At 33.2% G+C, this 20,754-nt stretch overlaps 1 protein-coding gene across 1 annotated transcript; it reads right to left on the bottom strand.

Annotated features, from left to right (window-relative positions):
* Nucleotides 1-12,611: 12,611 nt before the first annotated feature.
* On the bottom strand, nt 12,612-17,376 carry LOC140881998 (probable serine/threonine-protein kinase PIX13). The gene is made up of 6 exons (XM_073287743.1): nt 17,137-17,376; nt 16,681-17,012; nt 13,854-13,989; nt 13,620-13,759; nt 13,415-13,538; nt 12,612-13,317 (listed from the first exon to the last, which is right to left on the bottom strand). The coding sequence occupies exons 1-6, from the start codon at nt 17,198-17,200 to the stop codon at nt 12,839-12,841; spliced, it is 1,275 nt and encodes a 424-aa protein (XP_073143844.1). The 5' UTR covers nt 17,201-17,376; the 3' UTR covers nt 12,612-12,838.
* Nucleotides 17,377-20,754: the final 3,378 nt, after the last annotated feature.

Here is a 20,754-nt window from a genome sequence, read left to right as displayed (position 1 = left end):
TAAACCATCATGTCAAGTATATTCTGTTGTCCACGTTTCTTAGTATAACCTCAACACTGTGCCCTGATGATAATTATCATCACTTGCAATTTATGATGCTACGTCATCTCCTAGCCATTGGCCTGCGAAGTCATGCATACATTGCAATGGAAGTCATCATGCCTCTGATGATTTACATCATCTCGATCATAGGTTATTCACCTTATGAATTTGATCGATGGACATCCTCCTGACAGTTATACATACTCGCAATCACTGTACGCTCATCAAGACTAAGGCAAGCTCCCATCAATATGCTCGACTGGGACATTCCATAGTGCACAGACATATGGAAACGCTTCCTATTCCGTCTCAAAACTCGACAGTCATTGCACCTGGTATAACTCAACTCAAAGTCTCTGATAATACCATCAGCTCAAACCAATCACCCAAGGTTGAACATACTGATCCTAGAACTAAATCCCAACGAATTCTCAATAGTCAAATCGCTCCCTTGCCGAACGCATCAGTCTCAGCACTGAACGATCTAATTCGTCGATTCCCTAGTCAATCCTGGGAAATACTTGTGCTCGAAGTAACTTGCCACCTGACGCACATCCAGATATCGATCATTGCTAATGCACAATATTCTTGACAAAACAATCCGCATAGATGTGACTCACTGACTCGAAAGAACAAACTCGATCCGTCACGATCTTGCAAAATCTTCGACTCCAAAGGCAAACCTCGTTGGCTACTACGTCGATCCTTGCCTATCTCAGTCACTTCAGAGATATCGTACATCACTCGCTGAAAGATTAGTGACACCACCTGCTGGATCTCGAGAACTAGATCTCAGCTAATGTCACGCATCACGATACAATAACTGATGTTTCCTTGCTAATGTCCATTAGCATTTTCAACTACTCGTCGGATCCAACCATAACGGTATACGTAGATGTCCTCACAGGAACAATTTATCGACATGTCCGATCAACAATCTTCACTATTGTTGTTCAATGGAAAACTCTCACCTGAAACAACAACATGATCCTTTCCTGACCTATTGCTATCACTAAACAATTGATTGAATCAATATCAGCTTCCTTCTTAAAAAGATTGCACCATACTGGAAACTACCAACTCCTTTGCTTGTCTCCACTGTCAAGTTAGCACCTAACTTGATCATACAAGTCCACTTGCAATCGTTCCCGATTACAGCAATCCCAGAAGATTCATCTCTGGCGATCATTGAGACTAAATAACTTAAATCTCCGATTTCTCTGAGATTCAGTACTCATCCCATAAGCATTACTCGACAAAATACTATCTCAAGTATTTCTTAATTGCTACATCCTGATCAACACTGATTGGCTCAACCAATCGAATTCGTCGATCTACTTAAGCTCGCACTTATCAGATCAGACCACCACTGATCATCCAACCTACATGGTTCGGTCAATAATTATGACTCAGCTGCCACAAAGAACTATTTCCAAACGGTGTCAGATCACAGTACATAAGTAGTTTACTTGGCACAAGTCCTGCGCCTTTTCAGCAATACTAACCGCTGCTTCGTATTCTGAACTTAATCATCCTAACTCTGACAGAGTTACCCAATAACCACTAGTAGTCACTAGCACAGATCCCGTGCCACCTTAGCATTACTAATCGTTGTCTTGTTCACCCAAGGCAAACATCAAGATAAACTAAGCCTATTCCCATCCCATGGAAAATCCTACGCTCAACCTCTAAAAATATCAGACAGTACTTAGCGCAACCACTGGACTCACTATCCTTACCTCGTTTATTCAGAATGAACACCACGGCTCGTCAAGTTCAAGAAGAATAACTAAAGAATCCCAAAGATTTCCACAATCTTCGGACACTCTCCCGATCATATCCCTTGTTAAGATTGTGCAACAGTTCAAGACTAAGGTAGCTTACCTCAATAACCCACCTGGACAACCACCAAGGTTCCACGGTCATAGGCCATGCTTCCCTCACATCTCAGATAGTCATGTACAATCCTCAACGTCTGATATAATCCAATACTGATGAAGCCAATCATCAAGGAGTAGTCCTCGTATTCGATTCTAAGTCTTAGAACAACATCCCATCCAATATCTCGGATGACTCCTATCACAAGAAAATTCTAACCACAACTCTGATGACAACCCTTAGTCATCGTTGGTAGAAATCCGTCCACCTACTAGATCCACACGTCTAGCAGTAACTTAAAGGTTAAAACCTATATGCTCAGAGTACACACTTGTCAAAAAAATCCCTCCATGACTGGTTCCCATAGCAGAACATAATCAATATCTCTGGCACACCAAACGATATCGAACCTATCGATATCAAATCTGATATCTTAATCCAAGGTCATATCCTGTCGTGACTGCTACCAAATCCCTAGACTGAGTAGACTTTCCACCGCCATCTCCTGAAGCACAAAGGCCCCCAGGTACCCTCTGAAGTACAAAGACTCCCAGAGTAATACTGGCATAGGGTCGCGCCCCATCACGTCTAGTCATGGTCATAATCCACAACTCTCGGCATATACTGGACCTGGTATCCCGATGAAAACCCATCATCATAAGCCTCAACCTAACAAAGGTCAGATAGCCTACTGTTCTAAGGAAACAACCTAGAACAAAGCCCAAACGTTCTAAACCGAACAATACCCTTAATGCCTCTAGATGAGTCCACTCATCGCTGGCACTAACATAGTCCACTGACTAACTAGGTCAATCCTAGGAAAACGCCTAGACTAACCGCAAGTCACACTGCCACAGTCGGCCCACTCAAATCCCATGAGCTGCAATAGTTGAATGCTAATAAACTAAACCCAATCCAAATTTTCGCACAATCATGCAATCATCCACGAATTGCTGGATAAATAAAACATGTATCATTGCTTCCATTTATGTACAATTTCTCAATTACAATCCCATGTAGTACATATAGTATTCAAAATACAGTGAAATGTACAATCGAACTTGAAATGATACAACCAAAGTATGATGATTTATTACAACTGAAATACTGTTTACAACTACATCAATACAGTATTTAAATCATCGTACTAGTCTTCATTTATTGAGCATGAAGCTTCTAATAGACACACGCATCGATACAAGCATACTCCCGACCAAGTCTCTCTACATGTCTTCCTACGAAGAACTCCTGAGAAATGGCTCGTGATAGCTATCCAGCTATGCTCTGCGTCAGTGCATGTCAGTCGACCTCTTCTGCTCACGATCTACCATCAGCGTTCTTCTTGTAACTAAATCATGCTTCTGAACATGAAGTTTCCCGTGTGCCTACCGAATGCATCGATACAAGCATACCGGCAAAACCATGTTCTGCATGAGTTTAAAGACCTCACGCTCGAAACCTGTCATGCTTTAGGCACTCGAGGCATTCCCTGGTGAAGGTCTATCTGACAATCTCTCCATCTATGACTGGAAAATCTTCAGAGTAGTGTTATCATGGTATGGACGATACAGATGCAAGCATCAAGTGCGTCCCATCTAATGCTCTGCCACTGCCTCTGGAATCCGGTACTCGATCCAAAACTAGGTTTTACTTGAGTAGAAATCTTGAAAACTCGGACACGATCCATCACTCCTGTCCGCACTTGCTAGAATCCCATAAGCCAATTCTTTAGAAATCCTGCCAATGATGATAGTCTTCGGGCAAACTAATTGCCGCATCATCACCTCTTCCAAGGTCTCATCCATCCTATAAGGATAACCCAAAGTCTCATTACTATATCCCAAGTCTCTTGCATGCATATGCTCTGATACCAAAAATGTAGCGACCCTACCCGGATCCACTACCTAATCAGAGTTAAGAGCATAATTAAATATGCATTAAATAAATCGCTGCGGAAGACTTAAATAAAAACATACCGGCAGAATACAACCGGTTAAACCAATTCGATTTATACAACCAAATCGAATAAATAGCCTAAAGGCAAAACCTACAGCTAATCCTGCTGTCTTCACTGGTCGCTGGCTACTCCAAGCTCCTGGTGCTCAATCCTGCACCTACACCTTCCCCATCGAATGGGGTGTCCAAATACACAGAAAAGACTGGACGTGAGCTCTAAGCTCAATACGAAAGCACTGGGTAAAACATACAAATATGATGCATGCAAATGATAGGGTATCCATATCTGGGATAACTGTATATAACTGCTCAGTAATGGCGCCTAGGACATGAGTGGTACAAACCCGGGGAGCAAACCCTGCGTACACTGCTCATTCCTACAGGACGTGGACTGTGTCCCCCGATACTAATCACCCATGACCCGTCAGTCACTGGGCACTAGACATCAACCGTCCTGACAGGGCTGAGCGGCCCCTACACGGCTCATCTCACAACATGGACAGACACAATATGATATGCACATGCTGCATAATAATATGACACACAGATGCAACATATAAGCATGCAAAACCCGCTGGCTATCTCAGTCAGTACTTACGTACCTTACCACAGACAGTTCCTAGCAGTCCCGCTCTAGGTTCCAAGCCTATATTAGCTCTACAATGCAAATACCCATGCATCAATAATTAAGCTCTAAAAGCCTTAACTAAGCTATTGCATACTTCTAAATAATTTAAGGAGACCATAGCTATACCTGCGTCCGTCGTCAGCCAGCTGATGACAATTGCCTCAAAACTAGGCCACAGCTCCGCCTCGACGCCTGGATCGCTATGACACTTCCGGATTCCCAATAGGATGCCTAGAACTCCCTAGATCTGAGTTAAAAGGCTTAGGAATCAGAGAAAAAAAAGGGAAAGGTGCACTTTAAATGAAATCTCGGCCCCCTATTTATAGACGGAGTTCGGAGCCTCCGAACCCGGTTCGGATCGTCCGAACATGATCGGAACCTCCAATCCCATCTTCGGAGCGTCCGATCGCCCAATATTACATCAGCCATGACGTCACTTTGCTGACGTCATCGATGACACGTGCCCTGGTCCCGATCGGATCGTCCGATCTTGCCGACGGAGCCTCCGATCCTGAGTTCGGAGCTTCCGAACCCTCCGGACCTTCGGGACTTTCCCGGCTATTTTGAGTGTTCTGAATCCATTTTTTGACTCCGTTAACCCATTTGAAATTTCTTTAATCATGTTTTACTTAATTTAAACATGATTACACGATTAATATACTCATTAATCTCTAATTCTGGATACGGGTTACTACATAGTCTAATCATAATTCCGAGCTTATCGGGATCTTTATTTATCTTTTAAAGATCTACAAGTGTGTTCAATAATATTGGACCTCTATAAGGACTCACCATGCTGGGCTCGGGTTGAGCTTCTTCCCGGCCTACTCGGACATGGCTCGGTCCAGTGAGCTAAGTAACCTGGTCTTTAACTATAAACTCACCTTTTTTGTATTGCTTGAACTTCTATCAAGTTTATGCTTTTCCATATAATATGACTTAGCGAATTTTTGGGCAATTTTCCCGAGTATGGGATGATGAGTTCGGGTCGGACCAGCCCCTAATATTTTTAGGATCATTAGCTCTGATACCAATCAAGTCATTAATCCGAAGGTTTATATCTCAACACATATACATAATTAATATTATATGGTTGACGTGACAAATCATGAGTTGTTAGATCTCATATTAGGATACTACCCTTAAAGTAAGTTGAACTAAACCTTCAATCACATATATATACAAAATAAAATTCATGAAAGATTTACTGTGATTTCCATTCAAATTACTTTTATTCCAAGTGTGTTCAATAATATTGGACCTCTATAAGGACTCACCATGCTGGGCTCGGGTTGAGCTTCTTCCCGGCCTACTCGGACATGGCTCGGTCCAGTGAGCTAAGTAACCTGGTCTTTAACTATAAACTCACATTTTTTTGTATTGCTTGAACTTCTATCAAGTTTATGCTTTTCCATATAATATGACTTAGCGAATTTTTGGGCAATTTTCCCGAGTATGGGATGATGAGTTCGGGTCAGACCAGCCCCTAATATTTTTAGGATCATTAGCTTTGATACCAATCAAGTCATTAATCCGAAGGTTTATATCTCAACACATATACATAATTAATATTATAGGATTGACGTGACAAATCATGAGTTGTTAGATCTCATATTAGGATACTACCCTTAAAGTAAGTTGAACTAAACCTTCAATCACATATATATACAAAATAAAATTCATGAAAGATTTACTGTGATTTCCATTCAAATTACTTTTATTCCCCCCCCACCCCCCACACTCAGTAACTAAATTTACACTAAATTTTATGGTTCGTTATAACAAATCTGGCCTCGTTTTTTGGTTTAGCTTTAAAATCCGGATCTTTTAAGTTGTTGATAATTGATAATAGGAAAAATTTTTGTTCATTTTGTGTTATAGTTTTTTAAGTATTTAATTTTACATTTTGGTATGTAGTTAGTTTTTGTTTTGACTTCTTTTTCCTTTTCTCATAGAATGCTGATGTGTCGGAAAATACGGATGCATCAGACTCTCCCATAAACATTTTATCCCAAGCACTTACCCGATCTCTTTATTTTTTAAAACGTAAGGTAAGATTTAAAAGAACTTTTAGAAAACACTTTTCAACTTTTCGTTAACAAAAATTTGATAACGAAAAGCTGAGAAGTGCTTTGTAGAAGCTAGTTCTACAAAACACTACCTAAGTAATACATGTGCGACACACTCAACCGAGTGTTATTAGTGAGAATTGAATTTATAATTATTTGATTCTATATACTTACCTGTTTCACCGATTTGAACAATCAAACACTTATTTTCTTCTTATTATTATTATGTGGCCCTTTAACCCTTAATTTAATTCAAACCAATATGGCTCAATTCCAATGATTTGAGGTCTGCTCCATGGGATACTGCGCTAGATCAAATTTCCTTGTCTTGTCTAAAAATATTAAAATAATATTATTATTAAATAAGACACACTGACCCATCAAAATTAATTAAAACAGGTGTTTCACAAATATAATTATATATTCATCTCTTATAAGTTTTAAGGATAGATAGATATGTACCACATCGCCATCAATATCATTGCCGAGGAGATTAGTTAGAAGCCTCAATCGGTGCATATAAGTCAAAGTCAATTCTATTTTATTTTGTCGACGAGTTAGAACATATTTAATTTATTTTATAATTAATCAGCTCGAACTAAAATTATTTAATTTGATAATTCGTGAAAAATATCAGTAATAACAAAAACATCTCGTTTGAGCCACTAGCCATCTTGTCGAAATGTCTCAAATTCGAGAATTTCACTCCTTCAATACGAAAATAACCCTTGTTTGACGTGACCATAAAGTTTACAATGATTTTTAATTCTAAAAGCGAATAAATTTGAATCGTGAAACAATCTCAAAAAATTACTTTAGGCTGCGCTTGGATTGAAGTATTTCAAATCTATGGATTTCAAATATACTTTTGTTGTTTAGAGAAATAACACCATAATAATCAAATCTACTTCTTTTATGTTTATATGATAATTCATTTAGTTAAGATGAATTTTAAGTTTATCCAATAAAGTGATGATTTGGAATCCATTTTAATCCATTTAACTAATGTGTAAATAATTATGTTATAAATTTAAGATTTTTCTATGTTTCATTGATAACATTAAAATTATAATCGCAATCCATAGATTTGAAATACTTCTATCCAAATGCAATCTTAATGTTTTTTTTAAAATAAGTACATTCCACCTCAATCACATTAATAAGGACGTTTCTCAGAGAACATCCAATATTTGTACCCGAGGCTCTAGAAGTGGCCAAACCCAGCAAGCCACCCACAATCTGCAAAGCATTAAAATCAAGCCATTATTTGCATGTAAATACTATATCTAAATAATAATCACATTGAATAATTATATTTAAAAGGGCCAAAAAAAGCTTCTGCAAAAGGAATAATCCCAGCGGCGCACGTCGTGGAGCATGCTCAATCATGTTCATTAATTTTTAAATTACTGCATTTTTAGAATAAAGTTTCTGGTACGGTCATAAGCATATATATATATATATGGCCTTTATTATGTATAAAATTATTTTTAATATATAACAAAAACTCTTTTATGAGATGATCTAAATTGGTCGATCCGTATCATGGATATATCGATTCTTTTAATATATTTTTTTATATCATGATTATCGATCTAAATTTTTTTAATATGTAATTTATATTTTGGAGTAAATATTAATCAAATGGAAATATTTTTGCAAATTTAAGTAAAATTTAGTTTGCTTCAACAATATGCCATGAACTGCATATTGGCAACATTTTGCAAATTACGTAAGAATTTAATTCCGCGTGAAAATAATTGTGCAAGTCCACTATATATTGCACTTTTTCTTTCGAAATGGAAATATATTACTACATGATTAATTAATTAATTAACACATGGAATGAGTTTTAAAGTTGGTGTAATGATTGTTGAACATGCTTAGGGATTTGAGTCATATGATTGCCATCAAACAGGCTTACCAAAGGTTCAAAATTATACTTCATCTTCATCCGTCGTACTCATATGGTTACATTTTCTTCTTGGTCTGTATATTTTAGTTCACTTTTCACATTTAATAAACTCTTTTATTAATATAGTTTTGTTATGTAAAATTTGTTTTCCCATATCATTAAATAATGATATATTAGGAAATATGTCTGTATATTTTTTGTTTGTCAATATCATTTTTAACTATGTAAAAAAAATAAATTGCTATATAATTGAGACGAGTGAGATATATAATTTATATTAAAACACATTCATCATATAATTGACTAACTGAGTATCCTAATTTATATGTACTATTAAATTATATATATATGACGTCTCGTATTTCCCAATCATGCATGTGAAATTCAGAAAAAATGCGGAATATTTTTTTTTTTTTTGTAAAACATGCACCGTGCTCGTGGGTACAAAATATCATGCGTAAATTAAGTTCAATCAAATCACTCAAAATCTCATTACTCAAAACTTGTATAAATATCTTTAAACAAAAATGATGGTAACACATACGAAAATGACAGAACTTACTCATACATGCAAAATTTAAAACTATAAAATATACGATCTCAAAATAATGTATTTAAAACATAATTTTTTTCTTAAAATGATGTGCTAAAACATGATTTCAAATAAACACTCATAACATTAATAAAATGCATAAATTTTTGTGGACATGCTTGACGAAAGGGTTCTCGGACATCCGTGGCATGCAATTCATTCTCGCCTCCTCGATTACTCAACCCCACGATCAACTTTTAACTCATTAACTTCTTCGTTTTCATCTTCACCATTCAGGCATAGTGATAAGTCTAAAGACCCAACAAACATACATAAGTAATAACATATACATGATAAAATCTTGTAAACATGCATAGTGCGTGACTACAACATAAAAGTTATTCCTTTTGCATGATTAAATACATGTAATTGCGATAACTATCATTTATGAGCACATTGGGTTCCCGTTATCACGGTCATTGTACAACAAACATATAATTTTGTACAACTCATATCAGCCTTGTGCCAATATGTGTACCGTCACATACCGATCGTCGCCAATATGCACATTAAACTTTCATTCTTTTGGAAGGGTCTCTCCGGAGCTCAATCCGGAGTACCAATTCCGTACTGCTACCACAAGAACACAAACATCATCAAAATGTTTTATCATGCATAAGTCATAACGTATCATCATCATACTTTATCATCATCTTTCTTTCATAAAAACTTCATCATAAACATTCATCTCATCATGCTTCATAAAAACATCCTCACATTCATAATCTTTCATCATAAAACTTATTTTCGTACTATGCTCTTTAAATTCTTCATGCTTAAAATCATGCATGACAAATCGAAATAAAAGAAAGCACGTCCCTAACATTTCATGAAATTATATACCTTCATAATGAACCTAACACTTGTGGGAATTATATACCTTCATAATCATTTTCAAAAGATTTGCATCAAAATTTTTCATATAAAAACACACAAAAAATCCGAGATTCAAACATCTCTAGCCATATTTCTCAACAAATTTATACCAAGACTTCAAGAACGAACGACGCTTCACAATCTACATCATGTTCTTAAAAATATATGCAAAGGAATACATATACACATTCACACGCAAATTTTTCATATCAAAATACATATATTTTCGAATGGTGATTTCAAAAGCATTTAAAACTTGTTTTTTCTTCCTTGGTTTGGAAATCTGGATTTCGGAAATGCGATCCTAGCCATTCCATGATCGAACAACATAAAATCTACGAAAACTTTGAAGGAGAATTCGAAACCTAGGGAGATAGGGGAAGGGGCAGTTGTAACGAAGAAAATAGAGTAGGAAAAAAAAGAAAGTTTTTACTGCGTTATGTTTGGATTCCAATTATTTGATAGAAAAACCTACGGCCGGATGCTGACCTATAAAACTTAAAATATAGCCTCTTAAAATAATTCTCCTCTCTAAATTTTAAAATTAAATAAAATACATAAATCTTTAACTAAAAAGTGCATAATAAACTTATACTTCTTTAAATTTTTTAAACATTTCTAATTTCGACATTACATAAGAGTTCATAATTTAAACATTTAAACACACAATTTTTCATAAAAATTTACCAAAATATCCTGTGAGTGGATTTGTGAATTTTTGGACATTAAATATACTTATATATATGTTTAAACATTTGAAATTATAAGGACCGAGTACGGATTTTCACGTCATACAAATATAAATCAAACATCATCTATAAATAGGTATATTATATAATATAATCTAGGGGTGTTAATGGTTTGGTTAATCACCCGAACCAATCCAAAACCGATTCGATTTGAACCGAAAATTGAACCATAAATTCGGTTCGATTTTCGATTTTTAGTTTTATTTTCGGTTTTCGATTTGGTTCGTTTTTTTGGTTCGATCAACCAAACCGAATCGAAAACAGATTTTTGTTTTTTTAATTTTTAAAAATCAATTTTATATTTTTACAATATTTTTAAATTTATTTTTATTAATATAAATAATAAATTAAAAATTCGATTAAACCGAAATCCGAACCGAAAATTTTTTGGTTTTTAACCGAATCGAACCGTAAGATTTGGTTCGGTTTTCGATTTCGGATTTTGGTACGGTTCGGTTCAGATTAAATGAACACTCCTAAATTATAATCCATATAACAAAAAAAACTCTCGTGAAACTATTTCACGAGTTTATTTTGTGATACAAATTATTCTATGATCCGAACCATTAAAAATATATTATTATTTTTTATGCAAAAAATATTATTAGATATTTAACTCTAAACATATGGATCAAATCGATCTGTATCACGAAAAATATATGTGAGACTATTTTAGATAAAACTTATTTATAATAAAATAAATTTACGCAATGTACAACAAAAATAACGAATCGGTTATCAATATCATAAAAAATATATAGTAAGCATCATATCACATATAAATATGTATATCACTCAAACAAATCATATAAGATATATAGTGAAATAATCTGAGACCTTTACGGCTTTACCCATTATTTTTGGTCTCTCGAGACTCGAGACACAAAAATTTTCTTTCCCAAAGTCACGTTTTCCCCGCCTCATAATACAATCAAGTGATTTACAAAATAAAAACTATAATTAATTTTGAGTAGAAATATTATGTTCCATACATGAAAAACTAATCTAGGTTCATTCATTTATGTACATTATACGTATCAAGGCCTACCAGTATAGTTCGACTATTTTTTTAATTAAAAATTATAGTTCGAAATATTTAAGGCTAAATGCTGGGTGCAATGTCAAACAAACTGTATAATAACCCAAATACCCAATGAATCATGAATTAAATCAAGTTTAATCAATTAATTAATTATCAAATTTGAGCCAAATGAGACGAACTTAATTGGACCCATGGCCAACCTAATAAGTACTTATTTTATAAGATGATTTTACGAATCTATATGTGTGCGTGTATGTGAGACAAATTGATTTGATTCATATTTGCAGTAAAAAATAATACATTTGACATAAAATAATAATATTATTTGTTAATCATATCAGAAATCCATATCACAAAATTTAACATGTCAGATTTCAGCCTCAATCTGATAGGAGTTTTTTGTGCAACTTAATTACGTACAATTTTGTTTGTTTTTTTTTTTTGAATTATTTTGGGTAACGCATGCATCATATGGAGTGACTTGAATTCATAATATCAAGTTTGCGTAATTGGGAAGGGAATTGAAAATATGAATTAGCATGACATTCATTATTATTCCATTTATATAATAATTTGGATAGAGTCTTCGAAAAGGATAGTAATCATGAATAATCAAGTTGGTCAAATGTAGTGTTCTTGCATGTTGGTTAAATAAATACAATCTTTAATGATGAAAATTAATTTTGAAAATAGAATCTATTTTTCACCGTACATATGATACACGAGAAACATATATTTTGTGAAAAGAATCTAGATATTTTGTAGATGATTTTTGTATTTCTTCTTATATATTATTAAAATTTATCACTCGAGGCCTTTCATCAATTATATCAACTAATACTTTTAAAAAATAGCAATATCGAATTATAAAATTTGACTAATTTAATGAGTTAAGAAGATGAATAAACATATATTAGGGGAAGTACAATATTCAGACTATGATAGAGATTCATCACTAGATTTTACATGAAATAATTGAATATTGCACATTACTAACTACATGAACACACATTGGGCTAAATGCCAAAATACAAAGGGGGGCCCAAAAACTTTTACATCTAGTGGAAGTTGGGAAATAGGCACCCTACGTATTAGTAACTCTTGGGCTCACTCGATCTCCGACGGCCCCGAGTCCCGGTGGCACCGCCTCTAGCTCCGCCATTGCCGTGGCGTGAGTTTTGTGGAGTCCATTGGGGGAGAGGAAGGTCCTTCACATCCCACTGATTTTGCATCGGCTTCGGTTTCGATTCCTTCGGTTTCTTTCGGATTGTACTGATTCGGTCCAATATCTCCAAGACTTCCTCCATATCGGGCCGACATTTTGGGTCGGGCTCGAGACACTGTAGAATGAGTTCCGTCACCTGGAATGCGGCCTTCGAAGGATATTCGTTATTAAGCCGGGGGTCGATTAGTTTCTTCAACTTGTTCTTACTAGCCAACATAGGTTTAGCCCAATCCACCAAGTTTGTTTGCCCATTGGGCCGGTTGAGATCTATCACTTGAAGGCCCGTTATGATCTCCAATAGCACCACCCCAAACCCAAATACATCACTTTTCACATACAAGTGGCCTACAAGAAGTTAATATTTACAAACTTGATCATATTAATATTATTGCAGTTTTTTTAATATCATTATTAAGTAAAGATATCAAAGGTAAACAACTACCCGTAGCCATGTACTCGGGAGCAGCATAGCCGTACGTGCCGACAATGTCCGTGGTGACGTGCGAGTTTCCATCGCTTGGACCCAACTTAGCAAGTCCAAAATCCGATAGCTTTGCATTGAAATCCTGCAAAACGATCCCGTTCACTCTCCAAACTCTAGGGACGAATCCGATAGATTCAAACACTCAAGGTTCGAGCTAACAAACCTCGTCGAGCAAGATATTCGCGGCCTTAAAGTCGCGATAGATCACTTGCTTCTCGGTTGTATGTAGGAAAGCAGCCCCACGAGCAGCTCCTATTGCTATTTTAATTCGTGTATCCCATGATATTGGTTCACCCCCTCCCTCTGAAATCATACAATATAATCAATATACAAATAATATAATATTAAGAAAGTATTTATGTTTTTGAATAATATAAAAAAAAATTTAATTGCTTACTTCTGAAGAGGTGACTTGCCAAGCTTCCTTTTTGCATGTACTCGTACACTAGGAGGAATTGTTTCTCTTCCCAACAATAACCCAATAATTTAACAAGATTTGGGTGGCTAAATTTTCCCAAGAATTTCACCTCCGCCTGTAAATTTAAATCAACAATATAATGATTATCGATTAATGTAAATACAATAATTTCAAATATATTTGGAATTTTCAATTAATACAGCTTGACTTTTCGAAGATATATTATTGGTCATCTTCATAAATAATAATATAATAATAATTGAAGGAAAAAAATGGTACTCGTACAATTAAATGCCGGCAAAGGAGCAAACGCACTGATTTCACATTGACTTTCTTTACTAATTTATATTTTGACTTCCATTCATAACTATTTAACTTTGTGGTCTTTATTAGTCTAGAAGAATATGCTGCATACAATTATATTAATTTTTTCCCCAAAAATTTAAAATTAAAAACTACCAATAAATTAATGAAATTCTAGAATCAGATATTTTCAGAGCTCATCCTAGAGGTGCAATCGAGTCGAGCCGAGTATCATACTACTCGAACTCGAGCTCGACTATAGTTCGAGTTACTCGAGCTCGAGCTAAAAAAAAAAAATAAATAAAAATAAATAAATATATATAAATAAATAATATATGAATAAATAAATAAAATATTTTATATATATATATATATATATATATATATATATATATATATATATATACGCGAACTACTCGATCACATACATTGAAAGCTCGAGTCAAGTTTTGACCGAGCTACTCGCGAGCTAGCTCGACTCGTCCTACAAAACTATCGACTTTTAGTGATTTTAAATATTATCAGTAAGCGGCAAAAAAACTCATTAAATCCTAATCAGCATATCTAAACTCGTGAGCTATTAGTTCGAATCTAGATATAATATTCGAACAAAAGATTTATTGATGAAAACAAGACAATAATAAGCATGATGATTGATGGACCAAAAATAAATTTATAAATGGCATTTTAATTTGTTTTAAAAATTTTACAATCTTCCCGTCCAAAAAAAATTTACATTTTATAAAAATTAAATACAATTTGAAGTTTTATCTCCTACCTTATCCTAAGTGACTATGATATAATAAATTACAGGATGATAAAGATTATAAAAGGTAAGGCTTGGCCGTCAAGAAATAAGAAGTAATTATAAAAAAAAATTCATCCATAATTTATGTATAACACATCTAACTCTAATGACCAAATTGAGACACAATTAATTGTAACAAACCCCTCGTTAACTATATATATATAAACTATATCAAAATCAATTTTGTAAAACGGATCCACGACCCGATCAACTAATAAAAAATTATTTTTCATTGGTCTCGTCTAGAAAAATCGAACTCAAAACCTGGCCTTGAAGTCTTCGCATGGGCTCCCACAGGTGTTAGATATTTGTTCACCCATAGGTGGTTCGTTAATTCTGAATATCGTAATATATCAGATTTTCTATTTCCTGGCAAAATATTTTACAAAACATAAAGAATCATGTTACACAGTTTTACGAATCAATTTTATGAAATTGATGGAAAAAAATATTACTTTTTATTATGAATAAAAACATAATTGACATGAAAAAAAACAACGAATCCGTCTCACAAAATACTTACATTTTACAAAGATTTCATACCGGGTTGCCTTATTCATTATGTTTAAATGGTATTATTTTTATATTTTGAAATTCAAATTATTTTTAATTTCTTATAATTTAAATTTAATTTTTTTGTAAACAATTAATTAAAATTTATTATTTTTAATTATATCTTTGTATAAATAAATTTATGGTAAATTAGAATTTTAAAATTCACATCCAGGTTAGTCTATACTACACCGGGAGTGTTTTTCCCCCTATTTTAATACCATTAGATCATGTGAGACCCATATATTTTTATGGAAATTGAGATATGTCTTGATGATCCAATGATTGATATTTGACCACATCATGAAGGAGAAGTCACATTCTCTACACTTCTTATTTTTGATATTCATCTATCTTGCATGTTATAATTTTTATAAAGCGAATGTCAAATGCATAAAGTGAGGGAGAATTGCATGCAAATGACCCAAAAAATTTATCAATTTAATTATTAAACGTGTTGTCAATCATTTCTATTTAGTTATAAAAATATTATTTAATTTATGTATTTTTGAGTCATTGAAACAGTCAAAAATCTTTTCTAAAAAAAAAAATCTTAGTAACTATATCTTCTAAATAAACACCTATTCTTGATTCTACTAATAATAGAAATACTTTTGTCTCCCAAACAAATACATATTTCTGTAACAAAACAAAAATAAAAACACTACTCCCACACTAGACCCATGACATGCTAATTTTGGGCTTCAGATAAAACCTTTTTTTTTTGGTAAATATGCTAAAAAAACTTTAAAGAGCTCGAGTATCTCAACTAGCACGTAAGTTGAGCTCGAGCTTACACTTGATTGCTCGACTGAGTACGAGTTTGAGCAGACGTAATTTAAATCGAATCGAGCCCGAATATTATGATACCCGACTCGTGTGTGCCCTCAGTGTTGATAAATATCCTACAAAAATCTACAAAATCACATCCCAAACTCAAACACTACGTACCAAAGCTTGAATTTTAATTCAACACCGAGTTCACGGTACTCTCAAATTCGACTCGATTCGACTCGATTCGATTCGTTTTAACCTGAAAAACATACTTTATCTACTAAAATAGTGGATTAATTAGTAGTGTATTAAACTCAAATTTTCATATTGAAGACAATTTAATTAAATATATAAAAATAGATAAATTACCTGCCATTCCTTGAGACCTTGTTCACTATCGGGGTTGGACTTTTTGACAGCCACCGGAATCCCGACGCCGACCCGCGACGGCGCGTAGGTTGTCCCGTCCACCCACCCTTTGAAAACCGTCCCGAATCCGCCCTCCCCCAGCACCGTGTCCGGCCGGAAATTCCTCGTCGCGCTCCTCAGCTGCGCGAACGTGAACATCTTCAAATTCGGCGTCGTGTTGATCCTCCCGCTCGCCGGCAGCTGAGCACCGCCTCCGCGATCGCCGCCGGGCTTCGCCACGGGAGTAGCCTTCTGACCCCTGCTCTTCACCCCTTTCCCATCATTATTATGCACTGCAAAAAATCAATCAATCAACCAACCAAAACAAAATCAAAATCCAAATCCAAATCAAAATCAACAAAAAAAACTTCCCAATTTTCGCGGATTAAAAGATTACACACAGACAGACACACACACCTGGGCTAGACGGCGTGACGGTACTGGGTTGATTGTCGATGGGCTTCGGCCAGCAGTTTCCCATTTGTTTTCTCCGCAAAAAATCAGCTTCACTCCAAGTTTAACACAAAAAGATTAAGCAAAATCTGCGAGAAATTGGCAGCAAAGTGTGAGGTTTCTGGGAAGGAAAGGAGAAAGAAGAGGGGAAAATGGGAAGCAAGAAAGAAGAGAGACTCTCTTGCTTGATATTTAATTTAATTAAGTAATGGTTTGATCTTGTTATATAGTGGGATTACAATAATAATAATAAGCAAAAATATATATTCATGTAAATTAATTAATATTTTATAAGGTGGCATGGACTTATTCTAACTTGACTATTTTTCTTCCCCTAACGTGTTTTTTGAGTCTCATTTATTTTATTTTATTTTTTTGGAGTCATTGTCGGCACTTTGGTTTATATATTCTGTTGGGATCCAGGCTAGATCGTTATCTATCTTGTATAATTTAAAGATGCAAAATTATCACCAATCAAAAAAGTGAAATAATGATTTTTTCCCCCTTGGAAAATGTCAAAATTAAAGTGTATTTTTTTTATTGAATTAAAATCGTCATTGATAATATGCATGTAGTGAATTCATTACATGCATCGACGTGGACAAAAACTAACAAAACATACTTACCATATTCTGGGAAAGTTGGGAAAATTCTATTTTTGGTTTCACGATTTAGCGTTTTATGCTTTCGAATTTCGGTATATATCATGCGTCCCTTGAATTTTTGCACTTTCAGTCAATATAATTTTTCCTTAGAAAAAATTAATGTGGCATATTATACATCACGTCGGGGAAAAAATGTCAAAAAAATGATTGAAATTGAAATTTAACAACAGAAAAAAAAACAGAAAACATAAAGAGTTGAACATATAATATAAAAGATATAATTTCGCCAAAATTGTTTACTATTTCAACTGGATATCATAATATTGTAAAATTCTGATTCTACTCATTTTATTGTTATATTTATATATATGATTCGTAAACTCCATCGACGAAAGAAATATAAATGTACTGAATATCCAATAATATAATATCAACATTAATAGCAATTTAAAACAAGCTATTATTAATTAACCTTTTCCTTTTCATTTTGTCAATACATATAAAAGGAGAAGAAAAAGCTGATATCCTTTCAATTACAATGCAATTCACTTTACTTCATTTCGAAGGACCTTCGATTCCGACATTTAACATCTAGATGACTTAAAACCATGATCACTAGATGCGACACTTACGATTACTAGTTCTGAAATGCAATAATTATTCGTGTTAAAAAAACGATCAACACGATGGATGCTCATGTTACAATACATTTTAAAAGATCAAAATTACGTTGTTATCACTGTTTGATATTACAGTCATTATTCAATCGAATCTTGAACTCGATATGAATCGTCCCACTATAATTAATTTCTTTCATGTATGAATTTGGGTGTCGTAGTCTCGTGGATGTGAACAAAATTGCAATGACATGAGAAAATTGGAAGTGCGGAAAACACGTGCGACGAATATGTCGCCACCTAAATTACAAACGCGGGCCCATTCAAATAATGCTCCTCTTTGCTACGTACACGTCTACTCGTTTTATGTCTCAAACTCCCCAATTTATTATTTTATATTATATTATATTATTTAATTTATATAAGTAATTAATAATACTATTATTTTTTTAAAAAAAATATTCAAATTAATAATACTATTGTACGTTGAGTAACATGAGATGTCTTTAGAAACTTAAATGACAGATTTTGCATGTAGTTTATTTTACTTTTTGAAATTGAAGGATATGCATGCTTATAAATACACTAGCAAAAAAAACACACACGTTCGTGTGTGAAAACTACATAAAATAAAATAATTGAAATAAAAATTTAAGTAAAAAAAAGATAAAAATACATGAAATGTTTTATGTTTTTACAATAGTGATGATGAACGTGAGAAAGATATTGAGAAAATGGGATAGTGAGAATGAAATATTATTTTTTTATCTTTTTTGTTTTCGTTTTTTTACATTTCAATTAGTATAATTAGGGGCATTTTAAGACGTGCACATTAAAATATCAAATACAGTTACTATGAGCTTCTCTTCCTTTATTAAATAATAATAAGAGATGTTTAATTTAAGTTTTTAATTGATGTTTTTTAAAAACTTATTTTTTGTCTTCTAATTGTGCATTTTTTGCTGTGTTGCTTCGATTTTATATACAAATAATATTGTGATTATTAAAATGTTCGAGTATGATCATAATTAATATTGAATTATCATATGTTTGGTTTGATTGAATTTGTGATAAGATGATAAATTATAATTTTTTATTTTTTCAATAATTAATGAATTTAAATATAAATATATATAAAATATAGTGTTACAATTTTAATATACATATAAGATAACATTAAAATTTTAATAATTAATAATTTTATTGATGTATGAACATGTAATTGATAATAAAAATACAAAATTTCAATCAAACTATTTTTTTCAAAAAAAAAATTGCTACCAAAAGTTTCATTGGATTAGATTATTATCGAGCCAACCGACCAAATGCAACATAGGTATAATAAATACCTACTATATTATGAAGAACATACCTTTTGTCAGTTTGTGAGACAGTTCAGCATGATCTATATTTAGAAAAAAAAATATTTTTGACATAAATATTAATATTTTTTTATGAATCAAGTCGGAATGAAAATTTTTATCATAAAAATATAATATGTGAGACGAATATGTAAGACGATCTTATTGAAGTTTTACGAACAACTATATATGTGTCTCTCAGAAAAAGTAAATCCAAATAGAATGATAAAGTTTAGATTAATAATAAAGTATGAAAATTATTTCTGAAAAATGAATGAAAATAAAAGAATTAAAATCTAGGAAAGATCATGAATAATTACGGAGAAATTTCACAGAATCAAATAAAGCATAGCAATGGAGCAGGACGACACCAGAAGTTTGACTTTCCAAGCTTCTTCTTTTTTAATTTTTCCTCATGATTTTTTGTTAACATCTTGTAATTGCTTATTTCTTTTATATGTTTAAAATTATATATATATATATATATTTATATAAATTGATAAATAATATCAATGAATATGATAGTATGTTCATTCATTTGTTATTTTATTCTATTATTACTAAACTTCATGGTAGTCAATCGACTATTGACTAATAAAAAGAAGAATTTTAATCATGTATTTGATTCACGGTTCTAAAAAACGTTAAGCTTTAACTATGTAATCTAGATGTCTAAGTTGTCGAGATTTTTTGTAAATACTTAAATTAATTACAAATATATATAACTAATATCTAACATTAGCCAAAATATGCATACATTTATTTTCTGTTAATATTTTTCCAGTCATGCTTATTAATGAGTATATATTTAAACAAAATATGCATAAATTTGTCAACTATTTTTTTAAAAAAATTATTAAAATTTAAACTCAATTTTTGTTTTTTTAAAAATTGAATTATCTAGGCAATTTGTTACCTGCCTATGCGGGTTTTGAGCCATATAACTAGGGCTCTAGGCGGCCGATTTTTTTTTCAGCTATGCTTAAAGACTGATTTTCT

This window comes from Henckelia pumila, chromosome 1 (genome assembly GCF_033568475.1).
Source record: "Henckelia pumila isolate YLH828 chromosome 1, ASM3356847v2, whole genome shotgun sequence".
NCBI classification, from domain to species: domain Eukaryota; kingdom Viridiplantae; phylum Streptophyta; class Magnoliopsida; order Lamiales; family Gesneriaceae; genus Henckelia; species Henckelia pumila.
The sequence above is the reverse complement of the archived record's forward strand: the minus strand, read 5'-3'. Positions and strand labels throughout refer to the sequence as shown.